General features: G+C 39.2%; 1 protein-coding gene across 1 annotated transcript in view; it reads left to right on the top strand.

Annotated features, from left to right (window-relative positions):
* Window positions 1-18,136, top strand: part of USP26 (ubiquitin specific peptidase 26) — a 60,596-nt gene extending 42,460 nt beyond the window's left edge. Inside the window, exon 2 of the mRNA XM_003814497.3 lies at window positions 13,013-18,136. Coding sequence (XP_003814545.2) covers window positions 13,089-15,833 — 2,745 coding nt within the window. The 5' untranslated portion in view covers window positions 13,013-13,088 and the 3' untranslated portion in view covers window positions 15,834-18,136. The remainder of the gene's footprint in view (window positions 1-13,012) is intronic.
* Window positions 18,137-24,308: the final 6,172 nt, after the last annotated feature.

Genomic DNA, 24,308 nt, shown 5'->3' with positions numbered 1-24,308 from the left:
AATCAATGAAGATGAGGAAAAACCAGCACAAAAACCCTGAAAATTCCAAAAACCAGAATGCCTCATCTCCTCCAAATGATTGCAACTCCTCTCCAGCAAAGGCACAAAACTAAATGGAGAATGAGACTGACAAATTGGCAGAAGTAGTCTTCAGAAGGTGGGTAATAACAAACCCCTCTGAGCTCAAGGAGCATGTTTTAAACCAATGCAAGGAAGCAAAGAACCTTGATAAAAAGTTACAAGAACTGCTAACTAGAATAACTAGTTTTGAGAAGAACATAAATTACCCAATGGAGCTGAAAAACACAGCAGAAGAACTTCGTGAAGCATAAACAAGTATCAATAGCTGAATCAATCAAGCAGAAGAAAGGTTATCACAGAATGAAGATCACCTTACTGAAATAAGGCATGAAGACAAGTTTAGAGAAAAAAGAATGAAAAGGAACAAACAAAGCTTCCAAGAAATATGGGACTATGTGAAAAGACCAAACCTATTATTTGATTGGGGTACCTGAAAGTGACAGGGAGAATGGAACCAAGTCGGAAAACACACTTCAGGATATGATTGTGGACAACTTCCCCAACCTAGCAAGACAGGCCAACATTCAAATTCAGGAAATACAGAGAATACCACTAAGATACTCCTCAAGAAGAGCAACCCGAAGACACATAATCGTCAGATTCTCCAAGGTTGAAATGAAGGAAAAAGTGTTAAGAGCAGCCAGAGAGAAAGGTCAGGTCATCTACAAAGGGAACCCCATCAGACTAACAGCAAATCTCTCTACAGAAACCCTACAAGCCAGAAAAGAGTAGGGGCCAATATTCAACATTCTTAAACAAAAGAACTTTCAACCCAGAATTTCATATCCAGCCAAACTAAGGTTCACCAGTGAAGGAGAAATAAAATCCTTTCCAGATAAGCAAATGCTGAGGGATTTTGTCACCACCAGGCATGCATTACAAGAGCTCCTGAAGGAAGCACTAAATATGGAAGGAAAAACCGGTACCAGCCACTGCAAAAACACACCAAAATATAAAGACTAATGATACTGTGAAGAAACTGCATCAACTAATGTGCAAAATAACCAGCTAGCATCATGATAATAGGATCAAATTCAAACATAACAATATTAACCTTAAATGTAAATGGGCTAAATGCTCCAATTAAAAGACACAGACTGGCAAATTGTATAAAGAGTCAAGATCGTTCAGTGTGCTGTATTCAAGAGACACATCTCACATGCAAAGACACACATAGGCTCGAAATAAAGAGGTGGAGGAATATTTACCAAGCAAATGGAAAGCAAAAAAGAGCAAGGGTTGCAATCTTAGTCTCTGATAAAACAGACTTTAAACCAACAAAGATCAAAAAAGGCAAAGAAGGGCATTACATAATGGTAAAGGGATCAATGCAACAAGAAGAACTAACTATCCTAAATGTATATGCACCGAATACAGGAGCACCCAGATTCATAAAAAAAGTTCTTAGAGACCTACAAAGACACATATACTCCCACACAATAATAGTGGGAGATTTTAACACACCACTGTCGATATTAGACGGATCAATGAAACAGAAAATTAACAAGGATATTTAGGACTTGAACTCAGCTCTGGACCAAGCAGACCTAATAGATATCTACAGAACTCTCCACCCCAAATCAACAGAATATACATTCCTCTCAGCACCACAAAGCACATATTCTCCTTTCAGCACCACAAAGCACATATTCTAAATTTGACCACATAATTGGAAGTAAAACACTCCTCAGCAAGTGCAAAATAATGGAAATCAAACAAACAGCCTCTCAGACCACAGTGCAATCAAATTAGAACTCAGGATTAAGAAACTCACTCAAAACCACACAACTGCATGGAAACAGAACAACCTGCTTCTGAATGACTACTGAGTAAATAACACATTTAAGACAGAAATAACAAAGTCCTTTGAAACCAAGGAGAACAAAGAGACAATGTAACAGAATCTCTGGGACACAGCTAAAGCAGTGTTTAGAGGGAAATTTATAGCGCGAAATGCCCACATCAGAAAGCAGGAAAGATCTAAAATTGACACCCTAACATCACAATTAAAAGAACTAGAGAAGGAAGAGCAAACAAATTCAAAAGCTAGCAGAAGACAAGAAATAACTAAGATTAGAGAAGAACTGAAAGAGATAGAGACACGAAAAACCGTTAAAAAAATCAATGAGTCCAGGAGCTGGTTTTTTGAAAAGATTAACAAAAATAGGTAGACCAATAGTCAGACTAATAAAGAAGAAAAGAGAGAATAATCAAGTAGATGCAATAAAAATGATAAAGGGGCTGTCACCACTGACCCCACAGAAATACAAACTACCATCAGAGAATACTATAAACACCTCTACACAGATAAACTAGAAAATCTAGAAGAAATGGATACATTCCTGGACACATACACCCTCCCAAGACTAAACCAGGAAGAAGTCAAATCCCTGAATAGACCAAAAACAAGTTCTGAAATTGAGGCAGTAATTAAAAGCCTACCAACCAAAAACAGCCCAGGACCACATGGATTCACAGCCAAATTCTACCAGAGGTACAAAGAGGAGCTGGTATCATTCCTTCTGAAACTATTCCAAACAATAGAAAAAGAGGGACTACTCCCTAACTCATTTTATGAGGCCAGCATCATCCTGATTCCAAAACCTGGCAGAGACAACAAAAAAGAAAATTTCAGGACAGTATCACTGATGAACATCAATGTAAAAATCCTCAACAAAATACTGGCAAACTGAATCCAGCAGCTCATCAAAAAGCTTATCTACCACAATCAAGCCGGCTTCATCCCTGGGATGCAAGACTGGTTAAACATATGCAAATCAATAAACTTAATCCATCACATAAACAGAACCAATGACAAAAACCACATGATTATCTCAATGGATGCGGAAAAGGCCTTCAATAAAATTCAACACCCCTTCATGCTAAAATCTCTCAATAAACTAGGTATTGATGCAACATATCTCAAAATAATAAGAGCTATTTATTGACAAACCCAAAGCCAATATCATACTGAATGGGCAAAAGCTGGAAGCATTCCCTTTGAAAACCAGCAGAAGACAAGGATGCCCTCTCTCACCACTCCTATTCAACATAGTATTGGAAGTTCTGGCCAGAGCAATCAGGCAAGAGAAAGAAATAAAGGGTATTCAAATAGGAAGAGAAGAATTCAAATTGTCTCCGTTTGCAGACATGATTGTATATTTAGAAAACCCCATTTTCTCAGCCCCAAATCTCCTTAAGCTAATAAACAACTTCAGCAAATTCTTAGGATACAAAATAAATGTGCTAAAATCACAAGCATTCCTATACACCAATAATAGACAAGCAGAGAGCCAAATCATGAGTAAACTCCCATTCACAATTGCTACAAAGAAAATACCTAGGAATACAACTTACAAGGACATGAAGGACCTCTTCAAGGAGAACTACAAACCACTGTTCAAGGAAATCAGAGAGGACACAAACAAATGGAAAAAAAATTCCATGTTGATGGATAGGAAGAATCAGTATGAACATGACCATACTGCCCAAAGTAATTTATAGATTCAATGCTATTCCCATCAAGCTACCATTTAGTTTTTCACATAACTAGAAAAAACTTCCTTAAACTTCATATGGAACCAAAAAAGAGCCCATATAGCTAAGACAATCCTGAGCAAAAAGAACAATGCTGGAGGCATCATGCTACCTGAGTTCAAACTATACTACAAGGCTACAGTAACCAAAACAGCATGGTATTGGTACCAAAACAGATACATAGACCAGTGGAACAAAACAGAGTCTTCAGAAATAACAGCACACATCTACAACCATCTGATCTTCACCAAACCTGACAAAAACAAACAATGGGGAAAGGATTCCCTATTTAACAAATGGTGTTAGGAAAACTGGCTAGCCATATGCAGAAAACAGAAACTGGAGCCTCTTCTTACCTCTTAAACAAAAATTAACTCAAGATGGATTAAAGACTTAAATGTAAAACCTAAAACTATAAAAACCCTAGAAGAAAACCTAGGCAATACCATTCAGGACATAGGTATGGGCGAAGACTTCATGACTAAAACACCAAAAGCAATTGCAACAAAAGCCAAAATTGACAAATGGGATCTAATTAAACTAAAGTGCTTCTGCTCAGCAAAAGAATTTATCCTCAGAGTGAACAGGCAACCTACAGAATGGGAGAAATTTTTTGCAATCTATCCATCTGACAAAAGTCTAATATCCAGAATCTACAAAGAACTTAAACAAATTTACAAGAAAAAAACAACCCCATCAAAAAGTGCGTGAAGGATATAAACAGACACTCCTCAAAAGAAGACATTTATGTGGCCAACAAACGTATGAATAAAAGCTCGTCATCACTGGTCATTAGAGAAATGCAAATCAAAACCACAGTGAGATACAATCTTATGCCAGTTAGAATGGTGATCATTAAAAAGTCTGGAAACAACAGATGCTGTCAAGGATGCAGAGAAATAGGAACGCTTTTACACTGTTATTGGGAGTGTGAACTAGTTCAACCATTGTGGAAGACAGTGTGGCGATTCCTCAAGGATCTAGAACCAGAAATACCATTTGACCCGGCAATCCCATTACTGGGTATAGACCCAAAGAATTATAAATCATTCTACTATAAAGACACATGCACATGTGTGTTTATTGCAGCACTATTTACAATAGCAAAGACTTGGAACCAACCCAAATGCCCTTCGATGACTGAATGAATAAAGAAAATGTGGCACATATACACCATGGCATACCATGCAGCCATAAAAAAGAATGAGTTCATGTCCTTTGCAGGGACATGGATGAAGCTGGAAACCATCATCCTCAGCAAACTAACACAGGAACAGAAAACCAAACACCGCATGTTCTCACTCATAAGTGGGAGCTGAACAATGAGCTGAACACATGGACACAGGGAGAGGAACATCATACACCAGGGCCTGCTGGTGGGTGGGGGGAAAGGGGAGGAAGAGCATTAGGAGAAATACCTAATGCATATGGAGCTTAAAACCTAGATGATGGGTTCATAGGTGTAGCAAACGACCATGGCACATGTATACCTATGTAACAAACCTGCACATTCAGCACATGTATCCCAGAACTTAAAGAAAAAAAAACCTTAAAAAAATGAGCTTCTTCAACTGGTACATATATATATATATAATTTTTTTTAGAGGGTCTTGCTCTGTCACCCAGGCTGGAGTGCAATGGCATGATCACAGCTCACTGTAGCCTCCACCTCCTGGGTTCAAGCAATCCTCCTGTCTCGGCCCACATTTTTGTATTTTTTGTAGAGACGGGGTCTTACCATGTTGCCCAGCCTGGTCTCAAACTCTTGGGCTCAAGTGGTCCACCTGCCTTGGCCTCCCAAAGTGCTGGGATTACAGGCATGAGCCACCGCACCCAGCCTCAACTGGTACTTTAAAGCTGGAATCATTTGATGATTTCTGTTCTGCTGTGATTCTCCTCTACTTTGGGACAGAATTGCTTTATCTCTTGTTTCTACTCTTTACCTGCTGATCCATTATTGTGGATATTTGCTTAAAAGGTCTGTAAGATTTGGATGTCTCATTTGGAAAAGACAAGGGAAAGAAAGGAAATGAGAGAAAAAGCCTAAGAAATGCAAGTTGATTCTCCATCCAGATGAGACAGGAAAAAAATAATAATAATAAAGGAGGCAGGTGGGATGTTGGCTAAATTAGTCTTCATAGATGAAGAAAATATGGACAAAACATTTTTATTTAGCACCACATGTGTTTGTGGTTTTAACTCCCCAATGTTTTCTGTCATAATAGGCTCTAAAAGCTGGTTCTGTCATGGGAGGCATTACCAAATTCTTTGGAAACTCTTCCCCTTGGGACCAACACTTAGTACCATTCTTTGATAAGGTGAGGTCTCCAGCTAATCTTTTGTGATTTCCCGCTTATTTTCTGCTCTCCTGCAGTGTGTCCAAAAGAGCCTCTTTCTTGCAGGATCACATTTTTCCAGCAAATAATTCCTTTGGATGATTTTCTTGTAATCCAGTTATCTCCCACTTAGTACATAGAATCTTGTACCATTTCTTCTCCAAATAGAGGGAGTAGAACTTGCTTTCACTTTTGCCTCCTTTTGCCATGTCATGTGGGATTCTTTCAGTATCATGACTTAACCAGTTTCAGTCAGGCACCAGTGTTTTTGCCCCTCTAACTCCAGAGTAAAGATGTCAGATTTTCCCATGACTCTCACACTCTACTATCAGTGTAGCTTACAGATTTTGGCTTCTCAGTGAGTATCCAGCCAGGGTGTAAGATGCAGTCTGAAATCTTTTGTAAATGATTTTCCAATTTTACTACCCCTTCCCCTACTTGACTTGGACATGGGAATCGGGGAAATGCCACAGTGTTCTCTATTAATGAATTTCCTTACTTTAAATATTTTTTTTTTGTAAGAGACATGGTCTTGCTCTATTGCCAGGCTGGCACTATCACAGCTCACTGTAGTCTTGAGCTCCTGAGCTCAAGAGATCCTCCCACCTCGGTCTCCCAAAGTGCTGGGATTACAGGCATGAGCCACCATGCCCAGCCTTCTTTAAATAATCTTTGATAACTATATTCTTCACATGTATGGTAATTCTTGTGCAGTGTATTATAGTTCTTGTTACTCAGTTTTGCATCTTTGCCAGTATCATGAGACAAGAAGAAAAGTCTCATTTTATAGGTCCTTTAAAAATGATCAAAGATACTGATTGTTAGAAAGATTTATAGTTTTCAACTATGTAGGACACAAACTTAATAGAATAATTGCTTCATTAAAGTGTGTATGCATTTAAAATTTGATAGATTGAGGTGTACATCTGTTTAGTCTCCTGTCTTATTTAACCTTGCCTTCATGTCATAGTCAGCTTGATGTTCCCATAACAGTTCTAGCCCATTAATTTCATCTTTTCCTGACCCGTCAGCCCTTATTTTAAAACTTTAGATGCTGTTTTCCTCAGGAAAGTTAAGATTCTTTGGTCCTAACCCTTAAAGGAGTCCTACTTGTCCAACTTTATGGTTTCTCTCGGCAAAGGAAAATTTGGCTGCACACATGCACTGAAAATAAATTCATCCTCTGATAGCTATTAACTTTGTGGTCGGGTAATATAAGCAGCATTGCAGGGTATCACAGGCAAAGTAACAGTCTTAGAAAAAGTGAATGATTGGTGAATTCTGAGGCAGGAAAACTCAAACGTGGGAATCATCGAAATAAAGTGTGACTTGAACTGGGTCTTTAGAAATTAAGAAGGATAGAACTAAGACAAAAGTAAGGGAATTATTAGGGAATTCCAGGCAGAGAGGAAATGCTACAAAAAGCTAAGATAGCAGAAAATACATGGACTTTTAGGTAACACTAACTGAATTTTACTTTTTTAATTAAGACATTTTCCGTTGCATGGCCATTGTTTGTATTTATCTTAAAACCCGAGGTCAGGAATATTTTACTGCTTCATGTTTGGATATGGACCATAGTTAATGTCCATAGTTGACTAGGTATCAACATATTTTGGTTAGTAAGTGAATAAACAAATGAATTGCAATAGTTAGCAGAAAGGGCTGCAAAATACTAGGAAGATTCCAACAGGAGAAGAAGGATTAATTTCAAGAAAACCTCATTTATCATTATTTCAGTGTAACAAATACATGCTTTCTCATGAAACAGCACTCTTTCTTAATGAATTCATATTTAAATTTTGGAAAATAATCTTTGCATTCTGTTTTCCTAATCAACTATGTTGTATTAATAGCACTAGCATAATTTTAAAAGAATGAAAAAAATGCTCTGCCAAATCTGTCCCTCAGAAAGGGTTCAAACTTGAATAGTTCATGGGAACAATTTGCTAGTCTAGAGAATTCTTCCCATTTTGGTCAGGGCCTCCTATGGAGAGATTTATGTGCAGTGTATGTCAAGAGACAAAATAGTGGCATTTCTCTGCAACACAATGACTCGGACGTTTGTTGAGTACAGAAATGCACCTTTAAACTAGAGAAAGAAAAAGAAAGTCTGCCCTGATCCAATCATTTTGAAAAGCCATGCACACTGAAGCTGGGACCAAACATAATAACAGGATTTAATTGCTAATGCTCTAGAGGCAGTGTGTCTCTTGATGTGTTGACCTTTAACCCAAACTTGGGAGGGTAAAAAAAAGGGAGGGGAGGATTTCCTTTCCCCTTCTGCCTGCTGTCCCCGACTCCCTGCATCTGATCATGTCTGTCTCTAACGCAGTCTACGTGCCCCTAACATTCAACTCTCCACTTCCATTTCCATTAGTTACTTCCAGCTTTGGAGCTGGGATGAGAATGAATAGAAGAACAGAAAGGAAGGTGGGAGGAGAATAGGAGAAGAAAGTCTGCAAGCAGTTGACAGCTGCTTAGAATCAGGGGATGGAATTGTAGCTGCTGAAATGAGAGCTGGACACCTACTCCCCTGATGCTTCTCCCCTACTCCGTAGTATTTTGTGATATTTAGGCCTTTTCATGTGTTTCTGTTCATTGTTCCATTCCACCCTTTCTGGGTCTGTACTTATAATCATTTTTTTCTCTACACCTTCAGCTCCCATTTTCCTCTTACTTGGTTACTTATGAATGGCAAAATTTCAAGCAAGTTAAATTCAAGGCTCTGCCTATTACACACCTGAACCATGGCAACTAGACAGCTAAACGTAGCTGGAGAAAAAATATGCAGATTGGTCTTGCTGTAAATATATGACTATTAGCCTAAGTCAGCCCTTGGTGCTACTCAGCAAGGTTACTAGTCCATTCAGTCTCCCGCTCTTTTACAAAACTTCCACAACTTCTTTCTCTTCAATTCTTTTACCATGCTCCAGTCGTGCTGGCCTGCTTTCTGTTTCCAACATGCCAAGTCCATTCCCACCTGAGGGCCTTTTCATTTACTCTTCCTCCTGCCTGGGGCACCCTACATTTAGGTATTTGTTCACTTCCTTCAACACCCTGCTGCATATTGTCATCACGTGTTAGGCCTTCCCAGAACCCCCTATATAAGGCAGCACATCCCCATCACCACTGACAAATTCAGTTCCTCTAACTTTGGGTTTTTGTTTGTTTGTTTGGTTGGTTGGTTGGTTGGGTTTTTTTCTTTTGTTTTTTTGAGACAGAGTTTCGCTCTGTTGCCCAGGCTAGAGTGCAGTGGCATGATCTCGGCGCACTGCAACCTCCGTTTCCCAGGTTCAAGTGATTCTCCTGCCTCAGCCTCCCGAGTAGCTGGATATAAACAGACACAGGCCACCATGCCTGGCTAATTTTTGTATTTTTAGTAGAGACAGGATTTCGCCATGTTGGCCAGGCTGGTCTCAAACTCCTGACCTGAGGTGATCCATCTGCCTCAGCCTCCCCAAATTCTGGGATTACAGGCATGAGCCACTGTACCTAGCCTCCTCTAACTTTGTTTTCTTTAGCAGTTGCCACCATCTGGTGTTCTCCATATTTTGTGTGTATGTACTGTATTTTCTATCCCCCTGCTAGAATTAAAATTTTTCGAGAGCATGGATTTTGTGGGGTTTTTTCATTCTTCTATACCTGGAGCTTAATGTAATGCTTTCTAGTACTCCATACATATTTATTTAATGAATGAATGGATGCCTGCTGGCTTTTGAATATCTTCTATTCCCAATTGCCAAACCTAGAATATCCCTTCCCTACCCATCCTCCCATGTTTTTTTGTATTGTGCCCCTGGTATGCAAGTCCAGATTTAGTGCATACCATCTAACTGTTGGAGAAAGTATCTTTTATTTGGCCTGTCTTGAGAAATCCAATGTAAGTATTTTGTACTTAGAAGTATAGTCTCACAGAATGGAGTCCTCAAAGAGAGTTCTATGATCATTTCCCGATTTGTTTAATGGGCCCTAATAGAGGAATTGGCTTATCCAAGATCACTAAGCTAAGTGTAGTTTAAAATAAATGTGAGTTGAAGTTGTTTTGCTTTTCAAAACTCTTGCTTGGGATTATTGGAGATACCCAGAAATGGTTAGAAACTCATATAGTCATTACCTGGCTCTGTCTTTCCACTTACTGCATTCATGGGTTGGCACACCACCTCATGGGTACTTCATTTTTATTCCGTGAGATTTGCTTAGGTAACTTAGCGGGATTTCTCAGTATATCTTTGTTCTCTTCACATGTTTTCATGAAGTTGTGAAAAAATGATAATTAAAACACACACCACCTGTACCACACTGCCATATATCTTGACCTTAACCTATTCAGTAAGATAAACACATACTCGATTTTATATAATTGATGACAGTTTGAACTCATGTCAGCAGAGGAGAACTGACCTAGAAATGTTAGTTTCTCATAGTCATTGAGCCTAACGACCCTTCTAGAGGTTATTAATCTGCCTCCAGGCCATAGCTCCCTCTAAACTTTTCAAAACAAATGGTTCTCTTCTTAAAGCATCATCCATTTCACCAAAATACTTGAAAGAAAATAATTTTTGTCTCGTTTTCTTATTTTTATTACTCTTTGGTAATGTACACTTTGGGATTGAGAAATGCAAATTCAGATTTGAAAGGTATATACGGATTTGTCTTCAAGTTCTTCTACCTCTTGAAATAATGAAAGCCTGAGTGGTGTGAGATATAAATGGAGGATACAGAGGGTAAATACTCCAAAAGCAACACAAACCTTCATTAAATTACAGGAGTCCCCTCTTTTATTGTGACGATTGCACAGTGAAGTTTAGAGTCTAAATCATTTAGGTACAGTGAATCCTCACATCCATTGTGTCCCTGAGAGCACCGGCTGCAATACCCAACATTGAGCAGATACTCAGCAAATCATAATATGCAGGCAGCATAGAGTAGATGCTCAGCAACTGTCTCAGTGACCACGAAGATCAATGTAGAGTGAATTAGTAAATTAATAATGGAGGAGACATTTCTATTAGGGTTTTTTTTAACTGGACAACCAGCTGCTTGGCACCATAGATCATGCCTCCAAATCTGACAGAAGTGGTACAGTTTTTTGAGTGTCTGGCTATCCTTTGAGTCTGAAGTGTTGCACTAGTGGTTGATCAATCAAATTGAATGGATTGAATTTGTAGGTAAAATGAGAGAAAAGCATGTTGGCTTTCATAACTTTTGAATGCAGCTGTCATCTATACGTTTTGAATCTGGTGTGGGGGTGAGAAGGGAGGAGGAATGCTGAAGTTTATTTTAGGCTGTATGGAATAGTCACATAGTGCTCTTCAATGGAGTCTTGGAGAAACAATACATTTTAGTTTAAAATACTCTCAAAGCAAGCAATCAAGGCAGAATGAAGAACAGGATTTAAGCTTGAGATGTCTTAGGGATGTAGGCAGTGGTTAGACCACTCAACTTGTACATCAGCAAGATGGTTCTTAACCTTTACTTTCCATGCTCAGTGGGCTCAAATAAGCCTCCTTTCATCTGGAATGAAATGTAGTCAGGATGGACTGTGAGAAAGGAATGTCTCTTAACTGTATTTTTGAGGGCAGAGAGAAGAAATGTCAAGAGGGTCTTAGATTATTTCATCTACCAATAGAAAGAAGATAATAATTTTTGATAAATACAGATGAGCTGGGTGCAAAATTTAAAAATAGGCTGCAAGTGGTTCTATGGTTGCAGGTTCTCTCAAGTTGTTGAAATAAAAAGGAACAATCAAGACTGCCTTTTCTGTGGAGAGAAAATTGTTTAAATCCTTACTTAGCATCGATAGTAGGACAATGAAATAGAAATAATCCAGAGAACTTAAATTTGTGCTGTGCTTGAATGTTTTTATGGCCCCATTTCTACCATGAAAAATATAACCATTCTCTTACTTGGATGCATATGCACTTTCGTATATGGATGGATGCCATCTCTACTTCGCTGAACATAGGTTGATAGATGAAATACTTTATAAAACAAAAATCTCATTAATTTATGTTTCACCAATTTTAAGATTTTGATAATTTGGACAGGGACTGAGCAGAAGTTTCCTTCAGTATTATTCATAAAGATGGGGTTTGCTTAAGCAAGTTAATAGCATAGAGAAGATTCAGGAAGAATATTTAACTACTGAGGAGGAAACAGCTTCCAACTAATTCTTGGATGTATACTTTCTGATGCAAACATTTGTAGTGCTGTCTGCTAACTTATTCAGTAATTCACATTGTTGTTCATGATTCTGATTTTCAGTGATTAAGTACATCTAATTCTTCCTCACTGGTTTTGAATACAGGGAGCTAGCTCCGGTTAAGTGGGCCTTATAGCCAGAGTTGCCTGCAGGAGCCTCACTAGCCTATATATCTAATGGGTAAGAAGTTGTTATTCTTAAACTTTTGTTGAATGAGCAAGTACAATGTAATGATGTTCCCCAGTGCCAAGTGAAATATAGGAACATAGCTAGATTTGGAGGGAGGTAGACTGGTTTACTTTGAGTGGCCCATATATGAGATCCTCTAGAAATCAAGGAACAATTCATCTGTTACTGAGTTGAGGGCCACATAGTGCCTTCACTTTCTCATTCACTTATTGTAGTTGCCCCATGGGGTCATTCTGTGACAGGAAGATTAGCATATTGTATGCATGCACTTGAGACTCTATTGAGTATACTTTCAGTTATGTACTGAAAGTCTTCCAAGTGTTTCATGATTTCAATTGAAGTTGGGAAATTAATCAGAATGGAGTCCAGTATTTTGGTGGAAACTACATGTAGTGTATGAGTGTAGAGTTTGAGTTTTGTTGAAGCAAAGCATTTCTGTAATAGTTTAAAGAATGTTTCCTGATTTTTCCCATAGTGTGCTTGTCTTGGGAATCAAGACTCTGCCTTCATGCAGCCATGGAAGGCTCTCAAAAGGCATTGGTCTCGTTACTAAAGAGCTGGATATCTAGAACCTGAACTAGACTCTAGTATAAAACCAATACTAGAAATAGGATCATTCTGTGTAGAGAACTAATGAACTATTTCTTTGGTGTTGTCTTCACAGCTGAACTTGCAAAACAGATTGGAACTTCAAGATTATCAATAATCGGAGATACGTATATTTTATTTGTAAAGAAAACATGGCTTCCCTATTCCTACGTGGTTTTGTCCAAATAGGGAACTGCAAGACTGGGATATCTAAGTCAAAAGAAGCATTCATTGAAGCAGTGGAAAGAAAGAAGGAAGATAGACTGGTGCTGTATTTCAAAAGTGGAAAATATATCACTTTTCGGCTAAGTGATAATATTCAAAATGTAGTCCTTAAATCCTATAGAGGAAACCAAAATCACCTGCATTTAACTTTACAAAATAATAATGTCTTGTTTATTGAAGGATTATCCTCCACAGATGCTGAACAATTGAAGATATTCTTGGACAGAGTTCATCAAAACGAGGTTCAGCCACCTGTGAGACCTGGTAAGGGTGGGAGTGTCTTTTCTAGCACAACAACACAGAAGGAAATCAACAAAACTTCATTCCACAAAGTTGATGAGAAATCAAGTAGCAAATCTTTTGAGATAGCAAAAGGAAGTGGGACAGGTGTCCTTCAGAGGATACCTTTGCTTATATCAAAATCATCAACACTTACTTGCGGAGAGTTATCAGAAAATCAGCACAAGAAGAGGAAAAGAATGCTCTCATCTAGCTCAGAGATGAATGAGGAATTCTTGAAAGAAAATAATTCTGTAGAATACAAGAAATCCAAGGCAGATTGTTCGAGGTGTGTAAGCTATAATCGAGAGAAACAATTGAAGTCAAAAGAGTTAGAAGAGAATAAGAAATTGGAATGTGAATCTTCATGCATCATGAACGCCACTGGAAATCCTTACCTAGATGACATTGGACTTCTCCAAGCTCTCACTGAGAAAATGGTTTTGGCATTTCTGTTACAACAAGGGTATAGTGATGGTTACACAAAGTGGGATAAATTAAAACTATTTTTTGAATTATTTCCAGAGAAAATATGCCACGGCCTCCCCAATTTGGGAAACACCTGTTATATGAATGCAGTGTTACAGTCTCTACTTTCAATCCCATCGTTTGCTGATGATTTACTTAATCAGAGTTTCCCATGGGGTAAAATTCCCCTTAATGCTCTTACCATGTGCTTGGCACGGCTACTTTTTTTAAAAGATATCTATAATATAGAAATCAAGGAGATGTTACTCTTGAATCTTAAAAAGGCCATTTCAGCAGCTGCAGAGATATTCCATGGCAATGCACAGAACGATGCTCATGAGTTTTTAGCTCACTGTTTAGATCAACTGAAAGATAACATGGAAAAACTCAACACAATTTGGAAGCCTAAAAGTGAATTTGGGGAAGATAATTTTCCTAAACAGGTTTTTGCTGATGATCCTGACACCAGTGGGTTTTCTTGCCCTGTCATTACTAATTTTGAGTTAGAGTTGTTGCACTCCATTGCTTGTAAAGCTTGTGGTCAGGTTATTCTCAAGACAGAACTGAATAATTACCTCTCCATCAACCTTCCCCAAAGAATAAAAGCACATCCTTCATCTATTCAGTCTACTTTTGATCTTTTTTTTGGAGCAGAAGAACTTGAGTATAAATGTGCAAAATGTGAGCACAAGACTTCTGTTGGAGTGCACTCATTCAGTAGGCTACCTAGAATCCTTATTGTTCACCTGAAACGCTATAGCTTGAATGAGTTTTGTGCATTAAAGAAGAATGACCAGGAAGTCATCATTTCCAAATATTTAAAGGTGTCTTCTCATTGCAATGAAGGCACCAGACCACCTCTTCCCTTGAGTGAGGATGGAGAAATTACAGATTTCCAATTATTAAAAGTTATTCGAAAGATGACTTCTGGAAACATCAGTGTATCATGGCCTGCAACAAAGGAATCCAAAGATATCCTGGCTCCACACATTGGATCAGATGAGTCTGAACAAAAAAAAGGCCAGACAGTCTTTAAAGGGGCAAGCAGAAGACAGCAGCAAAAGTACCTTGGAAAAAATTCTAAACCAAATGAGCTAGAATCTGTATACTCAGGAGATCGAGCATTCATTGAAAAAGAACCGTTAGCTCACTTACTGACGTATCTGGAAGATACCTCACTTTGTCAGTTCCACAAAGCTGGAGGTAAACCTGCCAGCAGCCCAGGCACACCTCTCTCAAAAGTTCACTTTCAAACAGTGCCCGAAAATCCAAAACAAAAGAAATATGTGAAAACCAGTAAGTTTGTAGCTTTTGATAGGATTATCAATCCTACTAAAGATTTGTATGAAGATAAAAATATCAGAATTCCAGAAAGATTCCAAAAAGTGTCTGAACAGACTCAGCAGTGTGACGGTATGAGAATCTGTGAACAAGCCCTTCAGCAGGCACTGCCTCAAAGCTTTCCAAAGCCAGGCACCCAGGGGCACACAAAGAACCTCCTAAGACCTACAAAATTAAATCTACAGAAGTCTAACAGGAATTCCCTACTTGCACTGGGTTCCAATAAGAATCCAAGAAACAAAGACATTTTAGATAAGATAAAATCTAAAGCCAAGGAAACAAAAAGAAATGATGATAAGGGAGATCATACCTACCGGCTCATTAGTGTTGTCAGCCATCTTGGGAAGACTCTAAAGTCAGGCCATTATATCTGTGATGCCTATGACTTTGAGAAACAGATCTGGTTCACTTACGATGATATGCAGGTGTTAGGTATCCAGGAGGCCCAGATGCAGGAGGATAGGCGTTGCACTGGGTACATCTTCTTTTACATGCATAATGAGATCTTTGAAGAGATGCTGAAAAGAGAAGAGAATGCCCAGCTTAATAGCAAGGAGGTAGAGGAGACCCTTCAGAAGGAATAAGAGGAACGTACTCCTCCTTGTACAGATCTGCTTGACTGTCTCACTCGATACCACTTCCTCCATGGAAGGAAAACTGTGAACTTTATCCAGAGATGAAAATGCAATTAGTCTAGGACCAAAGGTCAAACAGAAACACTTAATGGGGAGATCTGCATTCTAATCCTGACACAGACACCTCAATCCCATAGCTCTGGCTGATGAGCATCCTTCTCTCCTACAAGACTGAAATTGTGTTTTTCATGTTCTTCTTCATTTTAATATAGTCAGGGTCTTGCTCTGTCATCCTGGCTAGAGTGCAGTCCTTCAATAATAACTCACTGCAGCCTCAAACTCCTGGCATCAAGCAATTCTCTCTCAGCCTCCTGAAAAGAGAAGGACTTCTCTTCTTGCTTGAGATGGGACTATAGATGTGTGCCACCAGGCCTAGCTATTTTTTTTTTTTTTTTGCTTTTTGTAGAGACAGGGTCTCACTATGCTGCCCAGGTTGGACTTGAACTCCTGGCCTCAAGCAATCTTCCTGCCTCTTTCCATGTTCTAATGCAGTGGTTTAAAAAGTATGCTCCTTAAACTAGCAGCACCAGGAGCATGGGGGTAGTCATTTGAAATGCAAAATCTTGGGTTCCACTGTAGACCTACTAATTCAGAAACTTGGGGTAAGGGATAGCAATCTGATGGAGACCGTGATGCTTGATACAGTTTGAGAACCACTACTGTACTACATACACTACCTTGGTTGTATATTTAAATTGCTTATTTTGTAAAAGGTTTTGATTACATTTTTGTGTTTTTCATATTAATGTATGCCTTGCCTTTGTGAACTTATTAAAAGCCAAACTCACAAAAATCACTTCTGATCATACTCTGCAATTTGGTGGAAAAAAATAGTTGCTGGGATCCTGGCAATAAAAAATGAGGCTGAAAACTTTTGAATCCTCTTGGGCATATATAGATGAGGCTAAACGCCAAGTCAAATCTCCAGATTGATTTGCTTTTAAGAAATTGGCCCACATTTCCTGTGTGTCTGCTAGCAAGCTCTTGGCCCTTGGTGGTCTGAGCCCACCTTGCCATGTTAGTCTTCTTAGAGGGGCACTTTCATTGCCTCAGAGGAACTTTGTTTACCTGGACTTCATCTGCGAAACCTTGAACAATCCTCTGCATTCAACATTACATGACTAATTCCAGATTTTTTTTTTTTAACATCTCTGTACCTTATAGTGTGGTGGTCTTGTTTCTTCAATGAGTAAGCAATATATGCTTTAAAGTGGACTTGTAGAATTTGAAAGTATTACTTGTTACTTATTTGACACAACATCAGAAACTCCATATGAAGATGTTCTGCTTCTGGGGAAAGATGCATGGATCCTAGGGTGGTCATATTTCATTAAAATCCAGGGGATTTAATAATTTTGCCATCAAGCATGTGCCACCACTATTATCATAACCTTTTCCTGCCTTTGAGGCAGTGAATCTGTTGTACTTTGTGCCTTTGCTGTGAACAAATGACTTGTACTAAGAGGTTTTCTCACATAACATAGGATTGAATTTTCAGTCACACCTTTACCAATAGGAATATGCCCCCTTGTATATGGGGTATGGCTTCAGTATAGTTGTATTAATCCAAGAGCTTGTTGATGCTCTTAAGCCTAGGGTCCTTTAAAATAGGTGAGTTGGATTTTAGTGGTGTGGGGAAGTTATTAGTAGGTAATACCCTGTAAGAGGAAAACCAGATTCCAAAGCTTGGAGATTGTATTCAGAACACAGTTTATCTAGAAGGAGGTCTTATGAGACCTGACGATTGCTAAGGTATATAGGAGGGAATATCATAGATTGAATTGATCACTCTTAGGGAAGAAGGTGTTACAGACACAATGAGTGATTGTTCAACTTCTGTAGTACTTCAGCAGCTGAAGGATAAGGCTGGAGTTGCATTTAGAGGAGAGTGACATTTTGGTTTCTAAATTTCAGTTTTTTGGCCTCTAGAGTAGTTTATGTTGAGCCCAGTTACATAGATATCAGAACAGGATTTTGGTAAGAATGAAGGAAAGTTGTTTTGTTTTGAAAGGAGTGTGAAGATGCTAATAACTTGATATTTTAGTACAGAGTTTACATCCTGGACATGCTGCTCTTCAGCATGTAGCACTTCCAAATGCAGGGCAAAAGGAAATGTGAAGAAGATGGTAGGGGTATCCATGACAGGGAGGATCGTGGCTGCAATCCATTGTTGCCCTGTGAGAAGAAATTCTGAATGCACTATGAATGCTTGTATAGTATCTACATGGTATGTTTTCAAATAAAAGATTAAAAGTTGTTAAGTGACTCAGTGACTATTATGTATATAAATTTGTTCTCTTAATTTATGGGTCAAGTTTTCAAGTAATCCATGGAAATAAAAGTTTGACTTTCAGTGTGTTCATTTCCTATTGCTTCTGTAACATATTACTACAAATTTAATAGCTTATAACAACATAGTTTTTTAAATCTTACAGTCCTGGAGATTAAGAGTCTAAGATGATTATCACTTGGCTAAAATGAAGGTGTCAGCGGGGCTGCAATCTTAGATGCTCTGAAGACACAATCTGTTTCTTTGCCTTTTCCAGCTTTCTGGAAGCTGCCTGCATTCCTGGACTCATGGCTTCATTCCTCCATCTTCAAAGTCAGCAATTTTGGATTGAGTTCTCACGCTGCCATCTCTGGTTCTCCCTTTTCTGTCTTCCTTTTCCACTTTTAAGAACCATTGTAATTAGATTGAGCTCACTGAGATAATCCAGGATAATATCCCTATTTTAAATCAGCAGTATTTTAAAGATTCTATTTATTGAGACAGGGTCTTGCTCTGTTGCCCAGGCTGGAGTGCAGTAGTGCGATCATAGCTCAGTGTAACCTCGAATTCCTGGGCTCAAATGATCCTCCCACCTCAGCCTCCTGAATAGCTAGGACTATAGGTGCTCACCATCACACCTGTTTAATGTGTGTGTGTGTGTGTGTGTGTGTGTGTGTGTGTGTGTGTAGAGACCGGGTCTTGTTGCCCATGCTGGTCTCAAACCCCTGGCTTCAAGCAGTCCTCCCACCTTGGCCTCCCAAAGCACAGGGATTGCATACATGAGCCACCATGCCCAGCCTAAATCAGCAATCTTAATTCCCATATGTCTTGTAACACAACATATTAAATTTTCAAGGATTAGGATGTGGACATCTTTGCAATGCCATTATTCTCCATATTGCACATGCTCAATAGTAAATGTTATTGGAAATCTACCTCAACAACAAAAAATGTAGGGTGGTTCAGGGCTGAGACCCCTGGGAAATGAAAGTTTGGATAGCCTTACTAGGTAAAGAACTGAAGTAAATAAAGCTTTTAAAATTTTAGCTGAGGTTGAGAGAAAATTATAATTGGTAATTGAAGAGCTCAGACCTTGAGACAAATTACAAAAACAAAGACTATTGTTACTTTGCATATGTCTCTATGTTTATCATACGGATGCTTTTATTCAAATATGTGTACTTCTTTTTTTGCTATCCTGGTTCTTATTTTTAATTTTATGCACAACTTCATGGGAGATTAACTTTACTTGTCTTTAGGTAAGATAATATTCAGTGGGCACCTGACTGAATTTGAGGAATACTTAATGGATCCCATGATAATTGCAATCACTGGAGAATCCTGGTCATCTAACTTTAGGTAAGAGTGAGCACTTCACTTACAAGAAGGATTGGTGTATCATGTTAGGTAGAAAACGTTGTTTTGCTGCTGCAAGGGAATTTTGATGTGTGTCAAGGGGTTCACATGGAGGCAACCAAGAGAGTAGACTGTGCCTGTTACCAATGTATTGCACCTCACCTTCAAATTCACCTTCAATATATGCTCAGCGATAATGGACAGAATTGCTTTAGGCATTTCTCCTTTCCAGTAAACATATGTTGTGCTTTCTCAGTAGTGAGCACTACAGCTGCATTCCAAGTGGAAGGGATTTCTGCTGTTTCGATTGTGGTGGGTTAACAGTGTGGCTGTGAGAGTATCTGGTGGTCCCCTGTGCCAGCCACAGACCCAGAATGTGTGGTTTCTGATGCCCTCACAGCTCCAGCCTGGTCTGGTGATCACTTTGCTATTGCCATCTTTACATGGACACCTGCACCAGTGTCCTGACTCCCTCTGTTCCTGAGTCCTTCCCGGTTTGGTATTCCACAGTTCTTATAACATCCAGCTCTCCTGACAGGATATGGTACACTCCAGGCCTCCTGCCACACTAGCACTCCCAGTTCCTCTGCACGACCATATACTTGGCCATTGACTATAGCCCTGCCTATGTGCTAGAGGGTTACCGCTGGGGATCCCACTCCCTCTGCATGCCCTTGCATCGAGCGCTGTCTGGGGCTTGCCTGCATCCTAACTGTGCCTCATCTGCCCTCTGGAGGGTTGCTTCCTGTTTGCTCAGTGACTGCAGAACAGGTCTGCCTCAAACTGGCTGACTTTTCTGCAATCCATTGGACTGCAACTACAATAGACTTTCAGCAAGGTCTGAACCTTAGCCCTGTAGATTGGGGCACCTTTCCAAATTTGTCCTTCCTTGGGTACTCTTCTCAGCCTTTGGATATGTTGGGACTTAGAAAACAATACCCCCAAATGAAGGCCTCAGAAGCAAAAGTTTTTCTTTGACATCCTGCCCTCCTGTCTCAGTCCCATTCTCCCCTGAGGCTAGCCATAGAAGCTAGAATCTTACTTCCCCAAGGTGGGTCATAGAAACCAGAACCCTTTTTCCCCAAAGCCAGCATAAATGCTAAAAATATTACTCTAATTTTCCCTCTTCATTTCTATATAAAAACTGACAATAAAGAAATTATCTGACCTACCTTATTTGACTGTAGGTCACGAGACTCCCATTCCAGAGAGGGACCTACCCCATGCTCAGAGAGGACAGGAACAATCTAGATAGTGAAACTTTGCTGGATTTTCCCACTCAGTCTATTAGCATTAGAGCATATCTTTTTGTCCAATCATATTTCTATACAGCTCTCCATACATGTTGAACCTAAGCATAAAAATGAGCAATGTCTCCTGTATGTTTGGGCCTTTCATTCTGAAGGCTGTCATCTATATATACATTAAATAAATGTGTATGACTTTTCTCTAATTAATCTGCCTTTTGCAAGTTGATTTTTAAGTGAAACCACAAGGCCAAGGGCCTTGTGCCCTACAGAAACTATATAGATTTTTCTTATAGATACTCTTACCATAGTTTAATAATTCCTTATATTAAAATTCTCCTGTTTAAATAGTTTCTTTCTCCTGATTGCACCCAGACTGATATGGAGGCTGAGCATATGAGATAGTCTAGCTATAATATTCCATCTAAAGACTTTAATGTGGGATCTTTTGTTCTGATTTTATTTAGTGTTGTATTTTGATGTAAAGCAGTGCAAAGAATGCTGGATTCAGAATCACAGGACTTTGGTTGCTTCTGTAACGTCTGAAAAGAGATAGCTAAGATATTAATTGAGCACCTCTTATTTTCATGCTTCATCTGCTATGTGGATGACAATAAGGAACACTAAGAGTTTTATGGGGTGACAAGATCAGTTTCACATGTCAATGACAGGGACTTCAGACATCACTCTCTACTGTCTATGTTCATCTCCTATCAACCTGCTTACATTTCTACTCTGTGTTGACCTCACCCAGTAAAAAAATATTTCAAAAGAGAAGCCTTAGAAAAGTTTGTTTCTATAACCTAGCAGGGTGTTATATTTCCCCCAATGTACATCTGAAAGTTTTATATCTGAGATTACTGGTATTCTAGGCACAGCTGACCCTTGTCCTGGAATAATTTAGCCAACACAAAGACATATTTTCCAGTTTTTCTGCTAGAAATACAGCCAGGCTAGCTACTCTTTCAATGTATCAGTGAGAGTTCACCAGAGAAACAACCAACAGGATGTGTGTGTGTGTGTGTGTGTGTGTGTGTGTGTGTAGAGAGAGAGAGAGATTGATTTAAGGAATTGGCTCATGTGTTGGAGCTGGTGTGATGATTTATGCATCAATGTGACTGGGCTAAGGTATGCCCAGATAGCTGGTAAAACATTATTTCTGGTTGTGTCTGTGAATGTTTCTGGAAGAGATTAGGATTTGAATCAGACTCAGTGAAGAAGATCAGGCCGAGCATGGTGGCTTATGCTTGTAATCCCAGCACTTTGGGAGGCCAAGGCAGGTGGATCACTTGAGGCCAGGAGTTCAAGACCGGACTGACCAACATGGCAGAACCCCGTCTCTACTGAAAATACAAAAGTTAGCTGGGTGTGGTGGTGCATGTCTGTAATCCCAGCTACTCAGGAGGCTGAGGCACAAGAATCACTTGAATCCTGGAGGCAGAGGTTGCAGTGAGCCAAGATTGCACCACTGCACTCCAGCCTGGGCAACAGAGTGAGACTCTGTTTCAAAACGAAAAAAAAGACGATGCTCATCAATGCATGTGAGCATCATCATCATCCAAATTGTTTAGCACCTGAATAGAACAAAAAGGCACAGGAAGGGCAAATTTGCTCTCTGCTACAGCTGGGATATCTGTGGTCTCTTGCCCTCAGACATCATTGCTCCTGATTCTCAGGCTTCAGACTCAAATTGAGATTTATACCATTTACTCCCCTCATTCTCAGGCTTTTGGGTTTGGACTGGAACTACACCATTGGCTTTCCTGGGCCTCCAGTTTGCAGATGGCAGATCATGGGACTTCTCGGCCTCCATAATCACATAAGCCAATCCCTTATGATAAATGTCTGTCTATCTATCTATCATCTATCTATCTATCTATCTATCTATCTATCTATCTATCTATCTATCTATCTATCTATCATCTATCTATCATCTATTTATCTATCATCTATCTCTTTCCTATTGGTTGTTTTTCTATGGAGAACCCTAACTAATACAGCTAGCAGTCTGGATTTTGTAGGGCAGGCCAGCACGCTGGAGACTCATGAAGAGTCAGTGTTGCAGTCTTGATTCTGAAATCCACAAGGCAAGCAGGCAGGCTGGAAACTGCTGTAGTCCTAAGGCAAAAATTCCTCTGGTAACTCAGGTTTTGCTCTCAAAGCCTTCAACTGATTGGATGAGGCCCACCCACGTCATCAAGAGTAATCTCCTTTACTTAAAGTGAACTTATTGTAGATGTTAACCATACCTACAAAATACCTTCACAGCATCACCTAGATTACCGTTTGATTAAATAACTGGGGACTGTAGTCTAGCCAAGTTGACACATAAAACTTATCCTCACATGTATTATTTAAGTCCAGAAACTCAGAGTGCCTTAAGAAAAGCATGAACAAAATGGTCAGTTTTGTTAATACACATTATGTTTTGTGTTATAATCCTAAATCGTTATAGGATAAGCAGATTCTTAGGAAAAAAATTTCAGTTGGACAATATTAAGGACAAAAAAACCTACAAAAATCCACTTCTTGAGGGAATTGTTCCTTGGGCTACTTAGAAAAACTCTCAAACAACTATTCAGTTTCATTATTGCAGGAACTATGATTGTCTTACACCAGTCCATAAAACTTACTACATAAAATTGGAAGTTTTCCAAGAATGAGTATTTTCATCTGATAGACACTCTTTCTAATTTTCCTTCTTTAATTCTACTTCTATGCATAACCAGCCCCTGATGCTTCTCTAAGGCATCTGTGCAGTTCTGTCTGGAATGCTAGCATCTGTAACATTCACAGCCAAGGTTCTCAGTGGAAAAACATACTCCCTTGCCTTTTCTGCACATCACAAAGTTTCCTGTCACTGAAATGCAAGATATATATATATATATATACACACACACACATATACATATACGTATATGGGATATGTATAAGAGAGCGATAGGTAGATGGCGAGAAATAGCCATTGCTTTTCTGTTATTATTTCACAGACAGTGGAAATGCCAAAAATTAAGACTGTAGACTAGAGTTGAGCAAACTATGGTCTGTGGACTAAATCTGGCCTGCTGTCTGTTTTTGTAAATTAAATTGTGTTGGAACACAGCCATATCAGTCATTTACATATTGCCTAATAATTCATTTAGATATTGTCTAACTACAACAGCAGAGTTGAGCAGTTGTGAAAAGGCCTACAAAAACTAAAAGATGTACTATCTGGCCCTTTAAAGACAAAGCTTGCCAATCCCTTCTTTAGGCTATCATCCCGCTAGTGCTTAAAATTCCCCATTAGGAAGATATCACTTGGGAATGTTCCTATTGGCAAAGGGAAAAGCCCTGGATAGATACAATACTCAGTGTTCATGAGGGGAGATGCTTTTCTCCTCCAAATTAAGCCTATGGTAGAAACGAAAATGGTTAGGAGGAGGGAGAAAGGAAGTTGGGGCATTGAGAGATGCATCAGGACAGAGTCTGTATCAGAGGGTGTGGTAGTGAACACGATTTACCCATGTAGGATACATGCAGAGAATAAGGAACACGGGGTGGCAGATTTTT

Source organism: Pan paniscus, chromosome X, assembly GCF_029289425.2.
Source record: "Pan paniscus chromosome X, NHGRI_mPanPan1-v2.0_pri, whole genome shotgun sequence".
NCBI classification, from domain to species: Eukaryota; Metazoa; Chordata; class Mammalia; order Primates; family Hominidae; genus Pan; species Pan paniscus.
Note: the sequence above shows the minus strand (reverse complement) of the source record. Positions and strands in the feature narration are given on the sequence as shown.